The following is a 21,865-nucleotide window of genomic DNA, read 5'->3' as shown; positions in this document are numbered from 1 at the left end:
TATTAGGACCTTCCTAGCAACAAAGGTGCTTTACATGACGCTAGAAAGATCCTAGCACTAGGGCTAAGTACAACCTTTTGTATGTAAACGGAATGCAGAAAATATATGGCGCTAGGACGGATCTGCCTTCTAGGATCTTCCTAGTGCTAGGAAGATCCTCCATGTAAACAACCCCTTAAACAAGGAAGTTTCGTACGTCTGGGACTTTATTAACACTAAACTGTAAAATCTGCTATCAAAACAATGAACAGTAAGTTACTTTTATTGCTAATGCCTGTTATGCGAACTTCAATGAAATACTGATTCGGCCCCTCTCATGAGAATGGCCCTCTCAAAATCTCTGAAGAACGGCCTAAAATGCCCTCAAAAGCTAATTCCAATAATGTTTTTTTTTTACAAGTAATCGGTTATTACTGGTACACCACAATCACTTAAAAAGTAAAAAAAGGTCGTGAAGATCTCCGATAGTCTAGTTAGGTAACGTTCACTGGCGGTACAACCCAGTAACTCGTCAGCTAGTTTTTTTTTTTTTTTTTTTTTTTTACAGGTGATCGGCTATTACTGGTAGACCACAATCACGTAACAAGTCATACAGATCTCCTACACTTAGGTAACGTTCATTGGCAATACAACTCAAAATATCCTCAGCTGGGTTTTTAGAGCGTTTGTCAAGGAATAGAATCTGGTCTTGACTGAAACCCAGCTTTTCTGCAATAAGCTTCCACTCATCTCTGCCTACAAAACAAAAATTGCGTAGTTCAGTTGAGTGCAAAGATCTAAAAAGTATATTTGCAACTAGTCCAAAAGAAGTTCTATTTTCCAACCATACTACTCATGTCTACTCATGAGAATGTACCGAAAGGACATTCGAATTCTCTGCAAAAACTGGTCATTTTAAAAAAAACATCCCTCCTAAAAGGAACAAAAGAGGTATTGAACTCCTCGGCGTTTAATCGCCGCAACAAACGAATACGAGGCTGTTTTTGTCCGTTTAAATAGTGCTCTTAAGGTGATGTAGTATCTAAATAAATAGCTTCTTTTTTTCTGTGCACAATTTCGTGACCGTCTAGTTTTGTCCTCTGGATTCAGTAGAAGGGGTAGGAAGAGAGGTTAAGGGGAGGAATAGTTTGACCCCACTGCCTGATCTGTTTTTGTATTTTTTTTTTTTTGGCCTAATACGGAAATTTTCGCGATGAAGCCAGCCTTTTAATGAATGTGAATCGATCTCAGTGTAGGTCAGAACACTTATAATTTCCACCATTTCATTTGAACAGATTGTAGGTTCATCACAGGCACGTCCAACTTACGTGTAAAAAAAGCGTGCTATATATAAGCCCAGCCAGGAGTTTAACGTTAACGCCTTATAGCAATGTCATCTGAAGCAAGAAGAGCTGCTCCATGTTGCTCAATGTTGGTTGGGCTGTTAGTCTATCACTGGCAATCATAATGAGGACCACTTTAGCTATCCACAGGTTGTTGGGTCGGGGCTCATGTGGTGTGAGTGCGTGTATGACTTACAAGGTGTATTGTTAGCTCGAAAAGTTCTTAGACAGAGTGGACATGGAATGTCTGCCGCATTTGGGAGGGGACTGCTTGCACGAGCTTTTCCTGCCTATGTCTCCTATGTTGTTGCTGTTGCTGCTGCTTCTCAATTTTATAACACTTTTTTGAAACAATGATTAGTGGTTCGGTGTCCCAACATTGGAGCCCACGATTCTTACAGATCTTCACTCTAATACCATACAAAGTAAATTAACCAGGAGCAGGTTTTCTGGGTCTTTAATTGATTTTCTATTGTAACGAATAATCGAAACGTGTAACTATTTCTATCGGCTACAATAGTTCCCGATATTGGCCTTCTTATGGGTTGAACGTCTTTCCACTAAAACTGTCATGATGCAAGTGCAGATATTTATTAACAGCTAACTCTTACCAGACAAGGCGATGGTTAGATTTCTTCTATGACAAAAAGGGATCCCTCCAACATCGAGATCTTCAGGCAGAAGTGGACCTGCGGATATATTAACTGCTGAGTGAAACGTTCCATAGTAAATTTCAAAATCGTTAAAAACAGCTGACAAAATACCTAAGAAATCTGTTCAACAAATACCATTAGTTGAATCGAGACATCCACGACAGTAACTACTAGCTTAAGGTTATTCCACTGAATTACATTGTATATCTGTATCAAGCATGATTTGTTGCATCATTAACGCATTATAGAGCTACTGATTATCGTTTCGGTGCATGCAGAACCAACGTCAGGTGTTCTTTTCGTCCTTCAAGAACCGGAAGTCTGGATTCTTTCGGCCAAACATATCTCGTGATCTGACACTACTTTCTTTCCAAAGAAGACTATTCAACATCCTCGTAAAAGAACAAAAAAACAAAACAATAAACAGGTAAACAAACAAACAAAACAAAAAAACAAGACCTCCGTCGTATACGGCTTCTAGTTTCTGGAAGGTCTCCTTACCATTTATATTTTACATCTGGTTTTACAAATAAAGAAATTGTAACAATCTGTAACAACAATATCAATTAACACTGTCTTAGCATTTCTGCATTAATGTCCCCTGTACTGGTGGCAAAGGTGATAACTAAATAAATCTAGAAATTCAAGAAATTCTTGGCCGTTTTATCCTAGACGAGGGGAGGATCCACCATTTTAATTCTTCATAATGCTGTCATGGAATCATTATTACGATATTTGTAGCACAAATTGCCTTTTTATTTCATTAGTCTTACTGTTCCAGCACCCTTAAGGTATTTGAATGTAACAGTGTTGTGAATGACAAGAACAATACCAATTTTTATTTGCTAGGAACGACTGCCTTATTTGTTTTTAGCACACTTGAATGTTATTTCCTCTTTTCAAACTAAAATTTAGAATTTAGAAATCTCCAACAATTTAAGGACGATGCCTACTATTGTTACCGCGCATACGTTCTGCGCATCTCGAGATACTCCGGTTTCCTATGGGTGGTGCCTACTAATACAGGGATAATTTTGCGCGGTTTAAAAAGTATACGGACAAAGCAGTACTTAGCAAGTGCTTTTGGTATCTAAAAAGAAAATTGGGGGTAGCCATGCATTTTTCAGAGATAATTAAGCTTCAGTTTAGGAAAAAAATCCCATACATTCCTTTATATTTTGGCGCTTTTTAGAGATATTATGGCTTAATTATCTCTGAAAAATGCGTGGTTACCCCCAATTTTCTTTTTCCAAGAGACCTTGCTAAGATCTGCTTTTCCCGCATAGTCATAAGCCGCACAAAAATACTTCGGTATTAGTAGGCACCGTCCTTAACGTCAAAGTTTGTTGTCAGAGTGGAGGTCTCTTTAGGAGTGTGTATTACACATAAAAATAATAAATTTATCAGATCCAGCCAACCAAAAGTGTTTTAACTCGAGAGGTCTAATAAAACAATCAAACAAACAAACAAACAAAAAAGTAAAACAAAAAAGTTTAGGTGACATATAAGTTGTCACCCTAAATCCACATAGGTTACGGTTTTAAGGTAAACTTTATTTTGCCAGGGTGGACCATTCAGCAACGAGGCTGATATCCAGAGGGGCCCTGAACTAAAAAATATAATAAATAAAAATACAAGACATGGTAATAATTAAAAAAAAAAAGAATAGAATTTAAAAATACAAGACATAAATTTAAAGATACAAGCAATAATTTTAAAAAGTATAAAATATAAACAAGCATGCAATAATTTGTTAGAACCTAGTGTCTATAAAATTTAAAAATTGTAGGTATCAACTGAAGCTTTGAAAGCAGAGAGTGACTCGGCGATATGAATGCTACGAGTAAGAGGTTAGAAAGAGCTGAGTACGAATATCTAAAAGTTCGTTTTGCAAGGCTAAGTTTGGGTTTAGGCAGGTGTAAATATGTTCTTCTACGAGTATTATAGCTATGCACATTATAATTTCTAGCGAAATAGTCACTCAAATATTTAGTAACTAGATTATCTAGCCATATTTAGCCATATGAAACCAATCCATTAAATTTATCTTAAATATAAGATTATTCATTGAGGGAGTAACAAGGCACATATCTCCTCGTTGCGTTAGAGTTACCCTTTGATAGAGTAAAGCGCGAACAAATTCAAATGACCCAGTAATGATCTTCCTTCACAGTTGAGAGGGAAAATCCGTCGATAAAATCATTTTTGACGTTTGCATCTTTAGAGCAAGAACATTGTATTTAATCTTCTTTCAAGGCTTCGGACGTTCCTTTCCTTGAAAACATTTTAAGCTACGAAAATGACAATATCTAACATACCATTCAAAGTTCCGTTTTAATACACTTACCAGAAGTCCCAGCGGGTGTAATTTCCCTCAAATGTCTGACCACGTCAAGCCGGTTTGAACACTTAGCTTTTATGGCCAAGCAGCGAATTTTTTTCTTGGTCTCAGGGTCTGGCTGTGCTAAAGAGGCTCCATCCAGTTGAAAACTCTCGTTTAATAGACGCGCAATCTGTTTCGAGTCACAAGACTGGGACTTGAGAGATTCCAAAATCCCACCAGGGAGAGCAACAGCTTTTTCTTCGTCTCCTAGAAATCAATTTTATACAATATAAAGAGCTTTGCAGGAGTTGAGTTTTCTCGAAGAAGGATAGGGCGATTTCATGTATGGTAATGCGTTTGAAGTAACATATAAAACACGAGACACAGTGTAATGTCTAATTGCAGGTGTTAGCATAGGTGAAGAAATCAGCTTGATATACTTTTTCGTATTGGTAAAGCAAAAATTGAAAAAAATCTTAGCATATCTACTGGCAGATAAACGAAAATATATTTGTTACCATTTTTTTCACTTCGGATTGGCACATGTACATGTTTCCGTAACTGATCAAAAGCACTCATGGCAAGGCTTCCATCAGAAGGATCCAGCAAGGGAGCTGCTTCTTCAGCCATCAGTTGGTCACTTAAACCTAACAAATATTGAAAAAAAAAAAAAAAGATAAAAGAAAGCAGCGAAACATGTTTCCTAAAGCGTATAATGTTGAGCCTGCAGAAGGTTTATCAGATTGTTTTAATGCGATTTTGGTCAGTGAAATTGCTAAGTGACGTTACTCGGTACCCTGTTAGCGCTATGTAGAGAGCACCAATACAAGGCATATTTTTTCATTGGAAATCTCGCTTTTAGAGCGACTCTCCATATAAGTGCAAAGGAGAATGTATGTTTCTCCCATTATTGTATAGTGGAAAGGGTTTACGTTATATTTACGCCGTACTTCCAACGTTTTCTTAACGTTGCAAATATCTTCATTAAATAAGGGACCGTTCATTTTTTTATGAGCATGGGGGGGCTGGTGGGATTTGGTTAATTGCCTCTACGAAACTGTATGACCCCCCCCCCCCTAGCATGCAATTTTTTTCCACATGGCCCCCCCTAAGCAGAAACTATTTTTTACTGATGACCCCCCCCCCCCCCTCCCGCCCAATCAGAAACAAATCATACTCCTAACTTTAGCAAAACGCTTATGTACTGTTTATATCAAAGATAAACGTAATTGTTACTGTGATTTCTTTACAGTACTATTAAAAAGTTACCGTTCTCTGCTTAGGTAAAGATTTCTCTTGTTTAAAAAAACGTTTTATAGATAACAACACGTTTACGGCAACGGCAAACCCTAAATTTCCATTTAGGTTCTTAGAGGAACTATAAAAATTAATCAAGCGAATGTTTAACGTGGAATTACTCCCCTTCGAGTAGAAACAATTAATACACGTACAGATCTGACTGACAAAATACGGATCGAAGCATACCAATCAACGATTACGAGTCATATTAAACAGAAAAAAAACAGCGGAGACACAGATATCAGGCGTGTAGGTAAGGGTTAGATAGGGGTGTTTGTTGAGCGCCGGAGGCGCTCTTACTAGGGGGGTCCGGGGGCATGCTCCCCCGTAAATTTTTGAAAATCTAGGTTCCCAGAAACCTCATTTCCTGCATTTTGAGACCCATTTTAGGCAAATCACAAATTTGTTTTACAGCAGCTTTTTAAGCTTTATACATCATTTCTGCGGCATAATTGTCTCAACTTAAACAAGAAAGTTCAATGTACATTCCGCGCCCTGTCAGGTTCTGATAGCTATGCGATCTGCTGATAGTCATACACCAAGCTGGTAAACTACATCATTCTCGAGTGTAGGCCTTCAAACAAATTTACTATCTCGTCAAGATTGACAGGCATATCATATTTGATATGCATTAGAACCAGGGCGGACATTCTACTCTCTCGCATGGTACACGCCATGTAGTTGTTCAACCTCCTCATTGTGCTTTTTCTTCCGCCATTATATTGATCTTCAAAGGGGGTTCGTTCGAACATGCCTTGATGTTAAAGTACTGCTATTAAAAATGACAGTTACAAGCTTTTCTGAAGATGGCCTATAGCTACGGCTCAGATTTACCGTCAACTGAAGTCCCCAACAACAGTTCTATTATTTAAAACTAATCTGGATGTTCACACTAGGCATACTACTGAGTCTACTGATACTCCTGGGTTCAAATAATTTACTAATCAACAGTCTTTATAAAAGTGAGTACTATTAAACAGAACATTAAACAATCTATTGATATCGTTCTGAGTACAACCACTTAATAAAAAAACTACTCCCCCACGGATGATTCAATAGTGAGACTGTTACGTTTTTATATTAATTTGAACTTGTACAAACATAGGTGTCTACTTCAGTTTATATTCATTATTGCTTTTCCAACAGATATGCTTCATTTCCTCAGTTGTTGTTAATATGAAATGCAGATTTCGACCTCAGTATATAAAACAAATTAAAAGTGGTTAGGAAAATCGTATTAAATAAAATTGAAAAAATATTCAATTTCTTCATCTGTTTCTGTGTTGAGCCATTTTCAATTTCCCCTACTAGCCAATTATTGCTGGTGACCCCCCCCCCCCCTCTTTCACTCAATTTTTTTTGGTAGCCCCCCCCCCCCTTTAGTGCCATTTTTTTTCTCGTGCCCCCCCCCCCTAAATCCCACCAGTCCCCCCATGCTCATAAAAAATGAACGTTCCCTAAATGCCCTGGTTATGGCTAATTAAAGATGCCAAATGATTGATTGGCATATTTTCCAAGAATCACGGACTTTTAAGAAAGGTTCCAAGAATAACCACAATTTCCTTGTGCTCGAAAGAATATTGAGCTAAATTAAACTGAATACTCTACAGGTTCAGCCATTAAGAGCGGCTGCCTGTAAGAATCGAGAACTGCATTTCAGCGACCACCTGGTCCTGAAGATACCCTTGGATTAACTTTTTTTGAAAATCATATTTTAAACTTCCAAGGCATTTTATTTTTTGAGAAAATTGCAAAAGGTTGAAATGCGGCCTAGGTGCGGTCACGGGCCTTTGAAAACCGTAAAAATTTAGGTCTAAGGACGACGCCCGTTCACGGTGTAAAATAACCCAATGAACTTGAAACTTTACACAAACGTAGACCAACCATCTCACAAGACAATTAGTACAATAACCATTCCAAACCCGCTGGCTGCTTTCTAAAGCATGCAGATTCGTGTACGTTACTCAAAATGGCCTTGAAACTAATGCCTATTTTTTATTAAAATAATAGTGTTTCTGGTATGTAATTTTCTCTAAATTAAATCTCATATCTCGAAAGACGAAGAAAAGAACTTTATTTGTTCCAAGTTTCAAGCTCTGATTCAAACTCTTTCCCGCTCAAGGAAGATCGAATATACGTGCGATACTTGTGGCTATAACTGTAATATGGGCTCTCGCATCTCTTGTACAGTCTTTTAGCTTCACAAGGTTTTCATCACCAAGGTAGTCGTAGCTTGGCCCACAAGCAGTACTTTACACTATTTGCAGTTTCCAAAAGCGCCCTGTAAGCGCAGGATTCCATACCGAAATGCCTGGCCAGGATCACGTGCGCGTTACCCATATCAGCAAAGTGAATATCGAGTTACTGTAAGTTGTTCACTGTCACACTGGTTTATTGATTTGAGCCGTCGCTGCTAAAAACGAACATTCAAAACAACACGGCAGAAACAAAGTCACACGTCTTACTCCATTTTGCTGATCGACTGCTTCATTTAAGAAAATAAAGGAGCGGTAAAGTTTGATTTGCACTACTTTTTCCTGTGACGTCGAAATGGTATGCAAATTTGTTGCACATGTTTCGTAGGCTAATTGACCGGAATAAATACATTATTTTACAGCAGAATAGGAAAGAAATCTGGGATCGAAAAACGTTGAATGACTGTCTTCAGTCAATCTGATTACTTTTAGGGCCCAATATGAGATGTTTGGAAACATTCACGGGCTCCAGATGTCAAGTGTGTGTGAATCGGTTCTGATCTCATAATTCGTGACGTGAATTGCGAGCCGCAAGTATCACACGTATATTCGATCTTCCTTGAGTGAGAAAGAGTTTGAATCAGAGCTTGAAACTTGAAACAAATAAAGTGTTTTTCTTCGTCTTTCGAGATATGAGATTTAATTTAGAGAAAATTACATACTAGAAACACCTTTATTTTGATGAAAATAGGCATTAGTTTCTAGGCCATTTCGAGTAGCGTACACAAATCTGTATGCTTTAGAAAGCAGCCAGCGAGTTTGGAATGTTTATTGTACTTATTTTCTTGTGCGATGGTTAGTCTAGGTTTGTGTAAAATTTCAAGTTCATTGGGTTATTTTACACCGTGAACGGGGCTTCGTCCTTAGACCTAAATTTTCGCGGTTTTCAATGGCCCGTGACCGCACCTAGGCCGCATTTCAAACTCTTGCAATTTTGTCAAAAAATAAAATGCCTTGGAAGTTTAAAATATGATTTTCGAAAATAGTTAATCCAAGGGTGTCTTCAGGCGAAATATAAGAAATTCGACCAAGTAGTCGCTGAAATGTAGTTCTCGATTCTTATAGGCAGGCGCTCTTAAAATGCACCCTTAGAAGACTATCTACAAAACTGTTTCTAACAATTTGGTGACTATAAAAAAAACTGTCCATGATTACAAAGAACAGGTAATCAAAATGCAGGCTATACTATAAGTAACATCATCTTACCCACAAGTTTCCCCTCTGGTACACAAGCCCCAACAGCAGAAGAATTGGCAAGAGTCGCAAAGTCGTTGCTGTGAAGACTAATGGATTCGGATCCCCATTTATAAACCAAACGGAGACTCACAACCACCCCTCCTTTGGCTGCAATAGTGCGCATTTTTAGGTGACACCATGTGACTTCAGATCTCCTCAAATCTACCACGTCCTCACTTAATTTTTGCCTGATGACGCTTAGCAACTCTGAAAGTTTCTCATTTTGCGTGGAACATAGGACCACCCGGAGGTTTTCCGACTCTTTGTCTTTCAGCTTTATGGCTGCAACTTCAACAAAGTGGTGCATGCATCTGTCAAAAGCAACCTCAGCAGATGGGTTTAGGACTATCACCGACTCGAAAGCTCCTTTCTTGCAGATTCGTCCATGAAGGTGCACACATGCAACTGCATGAAGTTGTAGCTCATCTACTGATTCTTTTTTTATAAGAAACTGTTGAGTGAATGTGTCGTGACAGCTGTCGTGCTCGACGTTCTCACTCTGATAGGAAAAGTTAGGATCTGACGAGTCACTGAGTTCAAATCTCACCAGTTTTGAAGGAATAAATTTAGCAAAATGAATCAGTTTTAGTGAAACGTTGGACAAATCGCGCAGGAAGAAATCATTGGCTATGTCAACTTCATCGGACATAATGTCTCTTAGGCGGCCTGAGAAGAGCTCTAGTCTCTTGTGCAACCTAATGTCCTGCGGGCAGAGCTGGAAAAAGGGCTTTAGAAATTGCAGCATGGAAAGAATTGACAAATTCTCGCCCCACTTTTCAATTTCTGAAGTAGGCAGATCACCACAATTCTTCAGACACAACATCTCGAGAATTCTACACACCTCGCATACCAATCGCCGGATTTGGTTGTTTTTTTCTGCACAATGAACATTGAACACAAATTTTTCTACTGTTTCTTTGGGCAGACCTCTCAAGCCATTTTGCACATCTGAAATACCCCTGAAAACAAAGATTTCCTTAATGTCTTGAATGAGATTAGAAACAATTGCCAGGAATGTTTTAGTGGCGGATTCTGTAGGGGATGAACATACCACTTGATATTTGCGAGCAACATCGATATCTTTAGGTAGTGGTCGACGAATCTCTAGATAACTTGCATGGTTTGTAGTTGAGGCTGCTCTTTCCACGTCTTCAGCCGAATCTTCCAATTCTATGCAACAGTCCCTTAGTACTGCCTTGCAGAGAGTTTGGATTTTGCTGGAAAAAAACTTCATCAAATCAGCATTCTCCCACTGCAATCCCGAAATCTTGGCTGCTAATTCCCTCAAGTGCCTGACATGCATGCGTCCTCTTTCTGTTACTTCATAACCTCCTAAAAGTAAAAGCAATATTGCATACGATTAGCGCAGTATGCAGTATTCAGTTTCAGAAATGTAACAGACAGAGTATCTGGATAAAGGAGACGATCCGAGGATCATTAAAAACATAACGTTTTACCATTTTTAACTTCGTTAATTTTCATGCGTCAGCTAACCTTGTAGTACTCGTATTCCAGTTGCAATCCTGCGTTGTGTATAAACTGAACTATTTTATATAATGCACACTGACAACGTACAAATATTACATTTTTTCCATCCAAAAATACAAAATCAGTGTTACCCAAAAAGTTTCCGCTTGACATTGGACATTACTGAAAACTGGGTCATTATATTGTACAATGTAATTCCAATGATTTGATTGGCTTAGCGACCATGGTATATTTATGAGCTATTATACTATGCTCAAGAAAAAGAGACCATTGAATTGTCTTCTGATATTTCTAGCACAGAAAAATCAGCAAGATCTAGCAATATTTCTTGATTGTTTTTAATATGACAATTATTCCATTTGTAGGATCTAAGTGTGACATTTTTGTTTAATTGTTTTGTTTGTTGGTTTTTTTTTCCGCAACTCACATCCGTGTTTTTTTCTTGTGGTTATTTTGCGTTGTTTCACTTGTTCATATATAAGTGTCTTTTGTACGTTTCTCTTCATTTACTTCGCTTTCTGTTCGTTTTCGCATAATTTATCGGTATAGATATATGTACATGCCAATTTCGCAGCAATACAGGCTTTTTTTTCAGTCCCACTTAGCGCAGGTAAGCTTTTGCAGTTCGCTTTTTAATTTCTTTGCCAGTGGCAGGTTTCTTTCGTCCAGGTTATTCGGTGGTCATGCAATGTAAGTAATCGTTAACGTCGGTTCTTGTTCGATGTATTTCCTTTGCGTATCTTTTTTTTTTATCAACCTTTGTAACTTTTAATTCCGTTTATGTGACAGCTTAAACCTACACTTTATAGCGTTCGTAGCGTTGTTAATTACAATCCATCGAAAGTCCTTCGGACAGTGCAGCTTTGCAGTTTCACCGCTCAGGCTTGTTGGGTTTGAGATGATAGATCATCTCATATCCAACGCATGCCGGTGGAATAATTGTTAATTATACCCTAAAGTTTGTTTAATAGGGATTGTTATTCATTCATTCATTCTTTCAACCGCAGTTCAAATGAGAGAATTTCGTATATTCGACGAATTTACAAAATGACCAGCACCCATTTGGTTTGACAGCTCAATTGGTAGAGCATTGGACTGGCATAGCAGAGGCCATGAGTTCGAATAACGTTCAAGCATGAATTTTTTCAGGCTTTCTTTTCGCAATTAACTGCATAAGTTATGCATATGACTGCGATGGTCATTTACTTATTCAGAATATTGTTAGTTGAAGACTAGAAACAGAAGTGCAGGCATTATGTTGCAAGCACCATCATAACCCGAAGTACAATAAATAAGTGTTTCGTTGTTTGGCTGCTTCTTTACAGTAGAAACACTTCATAACTTGTCGTGGTGTTTACACAGTTCAACAAAGCCATGAACTGTTCAGTTGGCGCTCGGTCTCTCCGGGTGTGAACTTATTTGCACACATCGTAACCGAAAGCATGAAGTTAAGTTCGAAGGCCTGCACTGGTCAGCGGAATTACCAATAAAAGTTTGCGTGTGAAGGAGTGAGGGAGTGACTGCCAAAATGTCCTCATTCGCAATACTAGTATTAACGTACGCTTCGCATCTTTACGAATAAAAATGAAGAAGGGAGGTGGTTAAATGTTATGGGAACTAACCTTCTCGTTTCAATTTCTCAAGGCCCCTCCTTAGGGAAGCAAGATCTTCTTCCACGTCATTTTCCTTCAACCAGTGCTGCAAAATCTTTTCCAGTTGTTCGTCTTCACCTTTCCAGGACTTTGTGATTTGGTTCATTAAAACGTCAGGTGTCTTCAACAACTGGGCAACGGGTATAATGTTGAAAGGGGCTTCCTTTACACCCAGTAGGCTTCTTGTGCAACCGCGCAAATCTGTAAAAATTGCAAATCTTAGTAAGGTAATGCAGTATAGGTTATACGCTAACTTTTCTCCGAGCTTCAATATATTAATGCAAAATAGTAATCCCAGGTTAGAATCATACTGAAGTTTTTGTTGAGTTTTCCAACTGATGCTTATACTGTTTCAGACAATTAATATTTAGATCGATTTTGAGACAAAAAGAAACATTTACTATTTGCCCTCTTTAGTCAAACTCCTAACTCTCTTGTCAGGATTTTTCAAGGACAACAGCAGATGGTAACGTGTTTCAACAAGCATCATCCCAAGCCCTCTACTGACCTTTTTGTGGAAGGCAAGCATTTTACTAGAAAACTACAGCATTAACCGATGAATATGTAAGGCATAATGAATCATGACAAGCCCAGCAGCCACACATATTGGCCTATTTTAAAGTAAGCGGTCAGTAAACACGTTTACTTAAGCAAAATGGTGGTCTAATTGTCCCATTTTATAGACCTTTAAAACTGTCTAGATAGGTCATCCAATTGAATAGTCCTTGGTTACAACACAACACCCACAACCATATATGTCAAGGGCTTCCATGTGAATAACTGAACGTTTTGTTATTACCTCGGTATTTTAGATTTTGTATTTGCGCCGCTTTGTTCGGCCGGTGAGACATAAAGTTAGACAAATTTATTTCAACCATTTTCAGATACTTTCAACCCAGGCTGTTTTGATTTTTAGCCAGGTGGTACAATAATCGGCAAGCATATCAATCGGGGCTTTGGTTAACTGCATTTAGAATAACAACGTGACGTAATAAGAAGATCTACGTTCGCGAATGCTCAACGATCTTTCACCGCAAATGGATTATTCAGACCACAATCTAAGTTGGGCTTAGTGCGGACAAAACCAGATTCAGGCACAAATCTGAATACTCCAGCCCCGTACGTACATTGGCTTGTTATTACAGTCAACTCGCGTTAATCAGTACTGTAGTCCATTGAATTTATTTTGAAGCAGCCGTGTATTCTTTGTCCTTTCTTTTTATTATTGTTACACAAAACGTGTCAGCCCAGTTCAGGTTTCGCTGGTTTAGGGTACATGTAATTACAGTGTATTGTATGTTCATAATGCTTGTGCTTAATTCCTTCTCGTTAGAAAACTGTCAAGGATAATCGATAGTAATAGATTAGTTCAGAAGGGCCAGGGCGTATTAACTAACTATTTCTCGTAAAAGTAAATCGCATGAGCTCTGAATCAGTAGCCCGACGTTATTTTTTTGGAAACCTGCAAAGTTTGCAGTCCTTAATCTTTTCCTGCTGCTTTGCTTTATTGTTGTTGTTGTTGTTGTTGTTGTTTTTCACGTTACGTTACCTTCTGATTTATAATTTAGAAATATTGTTCAATGTCACTCGACTTCTCTACAATAAAAAAGTGGTTAAAATTTACTGACATTTTTCGCCTTCTTATTTCTGGTCATTTGTTCTGAACTTCCGATATCTCTAACCTTTTTCAATTTACGTTGAAGGTTCGAGTTATTGGGAGTCGACTGTAACTGTAACAAATGAAGTGGAAAATCTATCATAAAATCTGGCTGAAAAAACATTGTTTAAACGGAGAAAAAGAATCAAAATGACTGAAAATTTAATATGATTATATGAATATACTATTATTGTAATAATTAGAATCAAGGCATTATGTTCGTAACTGTACAATTTTGTGTCAAACTCACCTCTTTCGCAGAAATGCCTCTCGCTGGTGTGTCCATACTCTCCTTGTACACTGATCGTCCCACATAGAACTCTGACATCTCTCGTCCCTTCCAGCGGAAGCCTAACGACCTCTCCTGCGCTCCACAAAACATGGGAATTTACTGTGAGACTAATACTTCGTTGCTGACTGTCAAACAGTTTGTAGTCTTCCCCAACACGAACAGAAATTTGAAGACTTTCATTGTTGTAGATACTTTTCTCTTCGCAATCGTCAATGAGTCGAACGTCAAGTTCTCGGAATCCTTCGCGTTTGAGTTGCACTAAAGCAGACGGTTCATTCTCTTTGTAGAACTGTTCGTAAACATCTTTGCTCACGAAAAGAAGGACAAGTTCGTCGTACATGGAATTGGGACGGGTCTCGTTCAATAATACTGACATTGTGTAGTTGAATGCAAATAAGTTGAGCCTGCAAGCAATGTCTTTGACACAGATGACGGTCAATCTCTTCAAAGCCGTAATCACTGAAAAGTGATCCATTTTAATCTTCACCTCTGCATTTGTCTTATCCAGCATTGTGAGCTGTGAATCATGAGTGATATCTTCCCAGGTGATATTACCGTCCCTCCCCTCTGTACCATTCAAAATTAGGACGTCACTGGACTTGCTATCCTTTATGTTGATCTTGGCTGTCAACGTCACAGGTTTCTTGAACTCATGCCCATTTGGTTGAAAAGTAAAAATAGGAGTACCAAACATGACGTCATTTTCAAGATCCTTTTGAACTATAAGACCATAGTACTTAGATGGATCCTCCAATGTAATTTTTATGGACACAGGGCTTTCAACAGCATCAGGAGGGCACACCAGCTCGATATCCTTGGAATTGTCAGCCAGTACACCGCCCTCACTGGTGACGATGCCAGTTAAAATGTTCGTATCCTGGCCCGTGAGTGCTGGGTCGTCCATGATGTTTCCTGAAAGGTCACCTTAGGGCATAAACGAAATTATAAAATCAAATACCATATTTGTAGTGTGTGATACGCTAGGTAATTACAACAAACAAATATCCGGATTCATCTCCAAAAACTGGCCCTGACGATTTAAGAGATGCATTTTATTAACGGACCGTATACGGAATGACTACTGGTTTGCCTACCGGTACAGAGATCGTACCAGTTTTTGTATATTGGACATGCCTAAATCATGGGTCTTATGACAGTGCAAGGGAAACAGTAGACTTGCTACAAGTCGACCTCATAAGTCATGTAAAAAAAGTTCTGCATAGCGAGCGAGGCGAGCGAGTAAAAGGAATAACCACTCAGGAAAAAAAAAATGGAGGGCTAACAAAGTCAATGGAAACGGAGCAGCTGTTTTGCCGGCTAATATGCATGATAAGCGATAATGATGATAACTCCTGTTTCTCTACTATTAAGGTGAAGATGATGATCAAGCCCAGATCATAAGAAAATTCATTTTTGAGAGCTATTCCTTACTTGCTTTGGTGTCTTTCATTTCACGAGCAACAATACTTTGCACCTTCCTGACAAACCGGAAGAACTCGGGAAGCTTATCCACTACCACTTCCGGTTCCCATTCTCGACTATTGAGCAACTCGTCCCACTCTTTCCAGTGTAGGTGGAAAAATGTCTGCCAGAAATGAAAAATAGAATAAAATTAAACTAATTTCTTCCTGTAAACGGAAGAATCATAGAAATAATATTCCTAATTAGCAAACTCTTTTCAAACTCATAAGATATTCATATTCTTTTTAGCCAACCACAACAGCGCATTCTGGTCGGGTGGATGAGTGAAAAAAAAAAAAAAACCAAGAAAAACGTGTTGAAAGGAACACGGGCTTGTCAGTGTATTTACAAACGATTTAAAAATGTGAATTTTCATACACCAGCACAACAAATACTAGCATTTTTGCCATATTGGTTCTCAAAAAGCTTGCTAGGCTTAAAACCTTTCCCAGGAGTTCTGAACTGTAGCTTGATTTAAATACGAATTGTCCAGTTTGCCTTTGTCTCTTCAATTTTTCCCAGTTCTCTGAAACTTTACAACAACCAGCGCCCACAGCTTTCAATGGATAAATAAAATACTTTTTTTTGTCAGTCTACACAAAATGCATGCACACAACAAGTTGTAAAAGCAGCGTGGAATTTATTGTGCTTTCCTAATAAGTTGAACAAATAATACCAATGACACACTATTTAGTAAGGAAAAATGAAAAGAGCCCTTGATGAGAAAAGCAGGTAACATAACTCCATTCTACAGGCATGAAGGATCTAGTGAACAGAGAACCATCTGAAAGAAGCGGTGGAAGGCTATCCTAAACTCAACGTGGTGCGAGTGCTCTCACTACTGCGCCATCCCTGGCCCCCTCCACCACCCCATTTACTTTAAGGGGATGGGGGTGTTTACATAAAGATGGGCCTATAGGCGGAATGGTGTGGCTAATGACCGAGTTGGGGGTGGGGCTTAGATCCGGAATAAAATTTGTTTTTATAAATAGATGGACCTATAACCGAAGGGGCTCACAACCGGGATTTTGCGGTATTCAATGTATTCTTGTTCGGGAATAGTCCCAAAGGTATGGCCCTTAATATCTTGGCAACGAAGAAAACTTTAGGTTCATCTTTAGTTATTTCAAATTGTCAGTTGCAATGGATAAGCTCAAATATGGCACTTGCCAATCTAGGCAGGCGAGTCATACTTTAAATTGGCCCATGTATCTGTTCCATTGAGAAACAACAAACAACTAAACAACATGTCGCAAAATGGTTAATTGTCACCAAAAATAGATTTTTGGGGAATGGTGATATTAAAGGGGCACTTGAAAACCAACGGTTTTATTTCTCGATAAATCAGTAAACCAGCAGAGGGGCAATCTCATTGAATTTTTATGACATGGTATGCCATTTAGGAAAGAAATGGGTAAAAGTTTTGTACACAAATTATTAGGCAGTCAGCCAGCAAGCAAGAGTACATCGAGTTTTAGCAGGCCATTTTTGTGTCCATCTATTAATTATTAATTTCAAACTATTTAATCACCTTTAAATATAAAGGGTTTTTTTTATTTCCGTTTGCCAAAATTTTCCACCCCTTCATTTTCTTCCTCATAGACATCCTATAAACCATTTTAAAAGGTTCTGAAAGATTAAAATGGTCTTGTATTACAAAACCAAGGGATTGTTTTGGCTTTAAAAATGTGAAGAATTATAGAGCTGAAACCTTCCATTACCTCCTTAAAACTGTTTAACAAGGAACAAATAGATCACAAATATAGTAAAATAGATTACAGTAACAAGGCGAAAATGTTAATTATCTAATTTCAATGTTTGTTGCGAACTGAATGGGGTACTGTCCGTACAGCAAATTATATGGACTTCAAATATTGCATAACCAGCAAGAAAAAAGCTAGTTAAAGGGAGCGAGTTGTCTACTGAGAAAAACTGTGCGGCTGACTAACGACCTCAATTGGTCAACATAATAATCAGTTTCTCTTTGGCCATTAGCCTTAAAAATGAAATATAAAAAAGAATGGGATACAACAGTAAGAAATTTTACTTCCACAGACGGAAAGTTTAGTTCCCTATTCGTGTTGCTGTTGTCATTGTTTTGAATGATATTGTCGAAGCTGATGGTCAAGCCAATAGTATGGCTTATCTTTAAATAATTTTCAGAGTTTCTTTTGAAGAGTTCTAAAATTAGCTGACAAAATTCCTGAGCTAATCGCCCAGAATGGAACAACACATCCGAAACTTTGATTCTTTGTCCGTGCGAAAATTGAAAGCAGACACTCAGACAATAATAATAAAAATTATCTTAAAGTGGTTAACAGCGCACACGTCCAAATTTATGGATTTATAGACTGGATTTATGGATTTTTCCAAATTTATAGATTTATAGACTAGCTTTTGTAGGTAAATGAATGAATTAATTAACGATTAATACCATTTTGAGCTCTGACTACTTGCAGAGCTGCTTACAATTTATTCTCGAAGTGGTTTTCTCTTTTCTTTTTTGCATTAGGATATCCTTTCGAGACTGAAGTGTTTACCAGCAAATTGCTCCATTACTGAATTAGCAGATAAGTTTGATTACCAGCCGTAGCTGTTCGGAAAATCAGCCCACGTAGCCGGACCCGAGGGAACCGCGGAAATCGAGCCTAGTTACTTAAATACGTGGTGTAACCATCATATAGTGGTTTAAGATGGTTGAAATAGGTGTGTAGCTATAGTTGGCCATACACGGGCATACACTGCAGTGCGTTGATATACCCTCAGGTGTACATGGGCCAACACTAGTGTACATGGGCATACATCCCTAGTTAACAGATGGCTTTGATTGCCTGATGTCAAAAAGCTTTATGCCAATTTTCAAGGGAAAATAATGTAAAAAGTGGCCACAACTGAACAAACTCACATACCGATGTTCTGTTCTCCTTTGTTTTCTCGTCGCCTTGCCATGAGCTTTCCTCTGAGAGTATGACTGCGAATCCTTGACTGATTTCATACAGACATCGTTTGAAACATCGGTTATGGATTAAGTGAAAACACTCTGGTATATTCATCTCTGGCGGACGGAGCTCAAGGCTATCTTCATCGGTCAAAGCAAATTGGGACAAGTATCTTGACAACACTTGTCTTGCTTCTTCTTTCGGTACATGGTCCGGCACCAGAGCACTATCTATGTTAGGACAAATAGTATATTTAATTGTAGTAATTATTTGAACCTTTAATTCAAAGTGAAGAAGTTAAATAAATTAAATATAATCATGCAACTCTTATAGTTAAGGAGTGCGTTTCTCAAAACTTCTGTAAACATTTCGGACCCGAAAAATTATTTTAAGTACACAGCGTTTATTACCAGAGGTTTTATAACATTATTAATATCTTCATATTCTTATAATTTTGAAAGCTAAACCATGGCAAAACAACTACTACAACACGCACGCAAACTACTACAACACCAATCTATAGAAAACGGATTTGAAAAATACTTCACGAGCCGCAAAAACTCTTCGGGTGTTTTGAGCAAACGGACCTCCCGGGCTTTTCCCTTTCCTCTCCTTCTTCTTGGTATCATATGTAATGAATACATGGAAATAAAAATAGAAACTCTTGAACAGAAGTTTGCACTCCTATCCTGTTTTAATTTCCTTCCTTTTTTTTATTTTGTTTTTTCAAAATGAATTTTCGTTCGTTTTGCAGTGACGAATAGTGGCTGTCAGTCTGACCCACGAAGACACATTCTTGTGAACGTTGTGTAAGAATCAGTTTGTATAAAGGTGTGTGGCATAGGGTAGAATCAATAAAATATTTCCTAGCTCCCACAAGTCTCCTGTTGCTCTGTGGTAGAGCATCCGAACTCGGAAGGTCATATAGGAGCACTTGGATTCCCTTATCCGAGTTTGCCTGTGACACTCACTGAATAATACATCATTCTCATTTTTCTGCCCTTAGCAAATCGCTTTCATACCACTTTGTCCACAAATGGTAAGTCTGCAATCAAATTCACAGCCAGGAAACAAAATGTCCGCCTGCAGATATCTTCTGGATGGTAGAACCAGCCATCCACGGCATCGTGACCGCGTCAATTCATCTTCAAAGTGTACCTCATCTAATATGTTCTTTAAGTCACTGAAAGGAATTGGAATGTCTTCCAGCTTTTTGCCGGCGTTCCTCTTTGTTACCCACACCTGCGCAATGACGGAGAATCATTTTTAACGTTTTTAGTTCACCAAGTCTCATAATCAGCCATTCAAGTACCTTAAACCTCTTACCTAGTCAATTAATTTGTCATGTCCCTTAATTTTCTTTTCTCTCCTTTTCCCTACTGCGCCCTGAGGCCACAAGTCTACAAATAGTCGGCGTTGGAATTGTTAGTTTTTGTGTCATGACTTTCATCAGCTACCCAATTTGTATGAGTCTTTCTAAATTACGTGCACGGCACAAGTAAAGGCTGGCTCTAGCCTGTTGTTTTTGTTTGTTTGTTTTTTTTTTTTTTCCCGAAAAATGATGTTTTTACTCGTGGATATGCTTTAGCATCCACGAGGGATAGTGGCATTCCGTATGCAGATGAATCACTCACTCCGGTGTAACCGGAAGTGGAAGAATAGCCAATCCCACGTCACTCGCTAGCCAAAGCTCGATCTATTAGCCAATCACCAGCGAATCGCACACTTCACGGCTTAGAAAGTTGTGACACACCGACCTGATTTCTGTTGGTCGCCATTGCTTGGCTGTTTTTGGTGCTTTGAACGCATTCTTGATGCATTCTCCAACATTAGCAGCACGTGTCTGAAGAAGTGACAAATGGTGCTCTTCGAAGGTGAAGCAAAAGATTCCCGACAAATGCGCATTGATACAATCAAGACCGATTGTGCATCGCCTTTTACTTACCGACGTGTAAATCTTGATGTCGAAGTCGAATCGATACTGGGTGAGAAGAAAGAAGTCCCTGTTCGATCGCCTTAGCTCACGAGGGATTAATAAATTCCATTTGGAAATTGATTTTTATTTAGAGAGGGACCTCAAAGCCGTCAAAGTAAGCCAATGTTTATCAAAGTCTAGCAAGCCATGAGTCACGAACGACAACTCAATCCAACTTAAAAAACATTAGTGATGTAACACACAGTGACACAACCGATCAACCCATGTTGCTAAGCGGGAGTACTTGTGTGGCCAATCAGTATGACGAACAGTCGAAAGACCCAGTTATTGACGATGCGAGGAAAACTAATCAGCTTAACTTGGTGTTCAATAAAATTGAACAAACAAAATGAGAAACACATTTCATTTGTATACAACGTCGATCACTGCTGGAGTAGTTAGCGCCGAGTGTCTGATCAAAATGAAATGCCAAAAGATTTCTTAACGAACTGACTTTTTCGGTCGATATTTTGGTTTTGAGTTTATTGTCTGTTTGTTGTTGTTGTTTGTTTGTTGGTATTTTTTGTCTTTTAGTTTGTTTGAAATGTAACGATTTAATGAGCCCGCCGCGAATAACAACAGCTACCTGCGGGTTAAAGTCATCATTTTCTTTATTGTGTTAATAAAGTCTCTTTGTTGTTGTTGTTTTTTTTTTATTCTGTGTTGTTGTTGTTGTTGTTGTTGTTAGTACTTTCCGGCAGCCACTGTTTACACAATAAACAAGTTCCATTTTTCCACTAAAATATCAGCTTTTCTCCCGAAATTACTCTGTCAGTAAGCGATAGAATAAGAGCAACTAATCTTGATGTTAATCCAATAACACTACACCAAGTTTTGTCTAGCTATCACCCTGTTCTCCCTTGTCACTTCCTTGCGGAAACGCCTTCGGGCAATAACAAGTATGACATTCCAAGGCACTCAGCCACACCAAAACCATTTATGTAAAACATTACCGCAGAAAACATGAAACGAAAGCAGAAGCGAGGGACCAAAATAAAGAGGAGCGCTGCTAGATTGGGCCTGAACGCAATGAATATCAGCCTTACCTTGAATCTTATCTGATGACCACATGACGTTAAAAATATAAAGTCGTTTCTTGCCACGTAATCTAGATATTCCTCAGGAGTCTTTTGGCAGTCACTTCTTTCCAGGAATGTCTTGTCTAAATTGACCCCTTCTTTGAATGCAGCTCTCCAATGAAGTCCTTCATTTGATGCTTGTAACTTTTCTGTTGCCTGAGCAATGGTCCATTCACCTTCATCGGCTTCCTCTGTAACAAATGAGTTTTAATGGTGATTAATTAATTGAAAAAA

General features: G+C 38.5%; 1 protein-coding gene and 1 long non-coding RNA gene across 3 annotated transcripts in view; both read right to left on the bottom strand.

The window, feature by feature from the left end:
• Positions 1 to 21,865, bottom strand: part of LOC146469828 (uncharacterized) — a 173,006-nt gene that overhangs the window by 127,752 nt on the left and 23,389 nt on the right. For both annotated transcript variants that reach the window (XM_085122798.1, XM_085122797.1), the window contains exons 12-19: positions 21,599 to 21,822; positions 19,600 to 19,819; positions 18,548 to 18,807; positions 15,609 to 15,762; positions 14,136 to 15,101; positions 12,199 to 12,429; positions 9,059 to 10,420; positions 4,817 to 4,945 (exon numbers count right to left, since the gene is read on the bottom strand). In XM_085122798.1, coding sequence (XP_084978924.1) covers positions 4,817 to 4,945; positions 9,059 to 10,420; positions 12,199 to 12,429; positions 14,136 to 15,101; positions 15,609 to 15,762; positions 18,548 to 18,807; positions 19,600 to 19,819; positions 21,599 to 21,822 — 3,546 coding nt within the window. The remainder of the gene's footprint in view (positions 1 to 4,816; positions 4,946 to 9,058; positions 10,421 to 12,198; positions 12,430 to 14,135; positions 15,102 to 15,608; positions 15,763 to 18,547; positions 18,808 to 19,599; positions 19,820 to 21,598; positions 21,823 to 21,865) is intronic.
• On the bottom strand, positions 195 to 4,491 carry LOC146469829 (uncharacterized). Its single transcript, XR_014867142.1, has 3 exons — positions 4,323 to 4,491; positions 1,934 to 2,011; positions 195 to 735 (listed from the first exon to the last, which is right to left on the bottom strand). It is a non-coding gene; the product is annotated as an uncharacterized LOC146469829 (long non-coding RNA).

The sequence above is a fragment of the Pavona decussata genome, unplaced genomic scaffold (genome assembly GCF_977016875.1).
Source record: "Pavona decussata unplaced genomic scaffold, jaPavDecu1.1 SCAFFOLD_116, whole genome shotgun sequence".
Lineage (NCBI taxonomy): Eukaryota > Metazoa > Cnidaria > Anthozoa > Scleractinia > Agariciidae > Pavona > Pavona decussata.
Note: the sequence above shows the minus strand (reverse complement) of the source record. Positions and strands in the feature narration are given on the sequence as shown.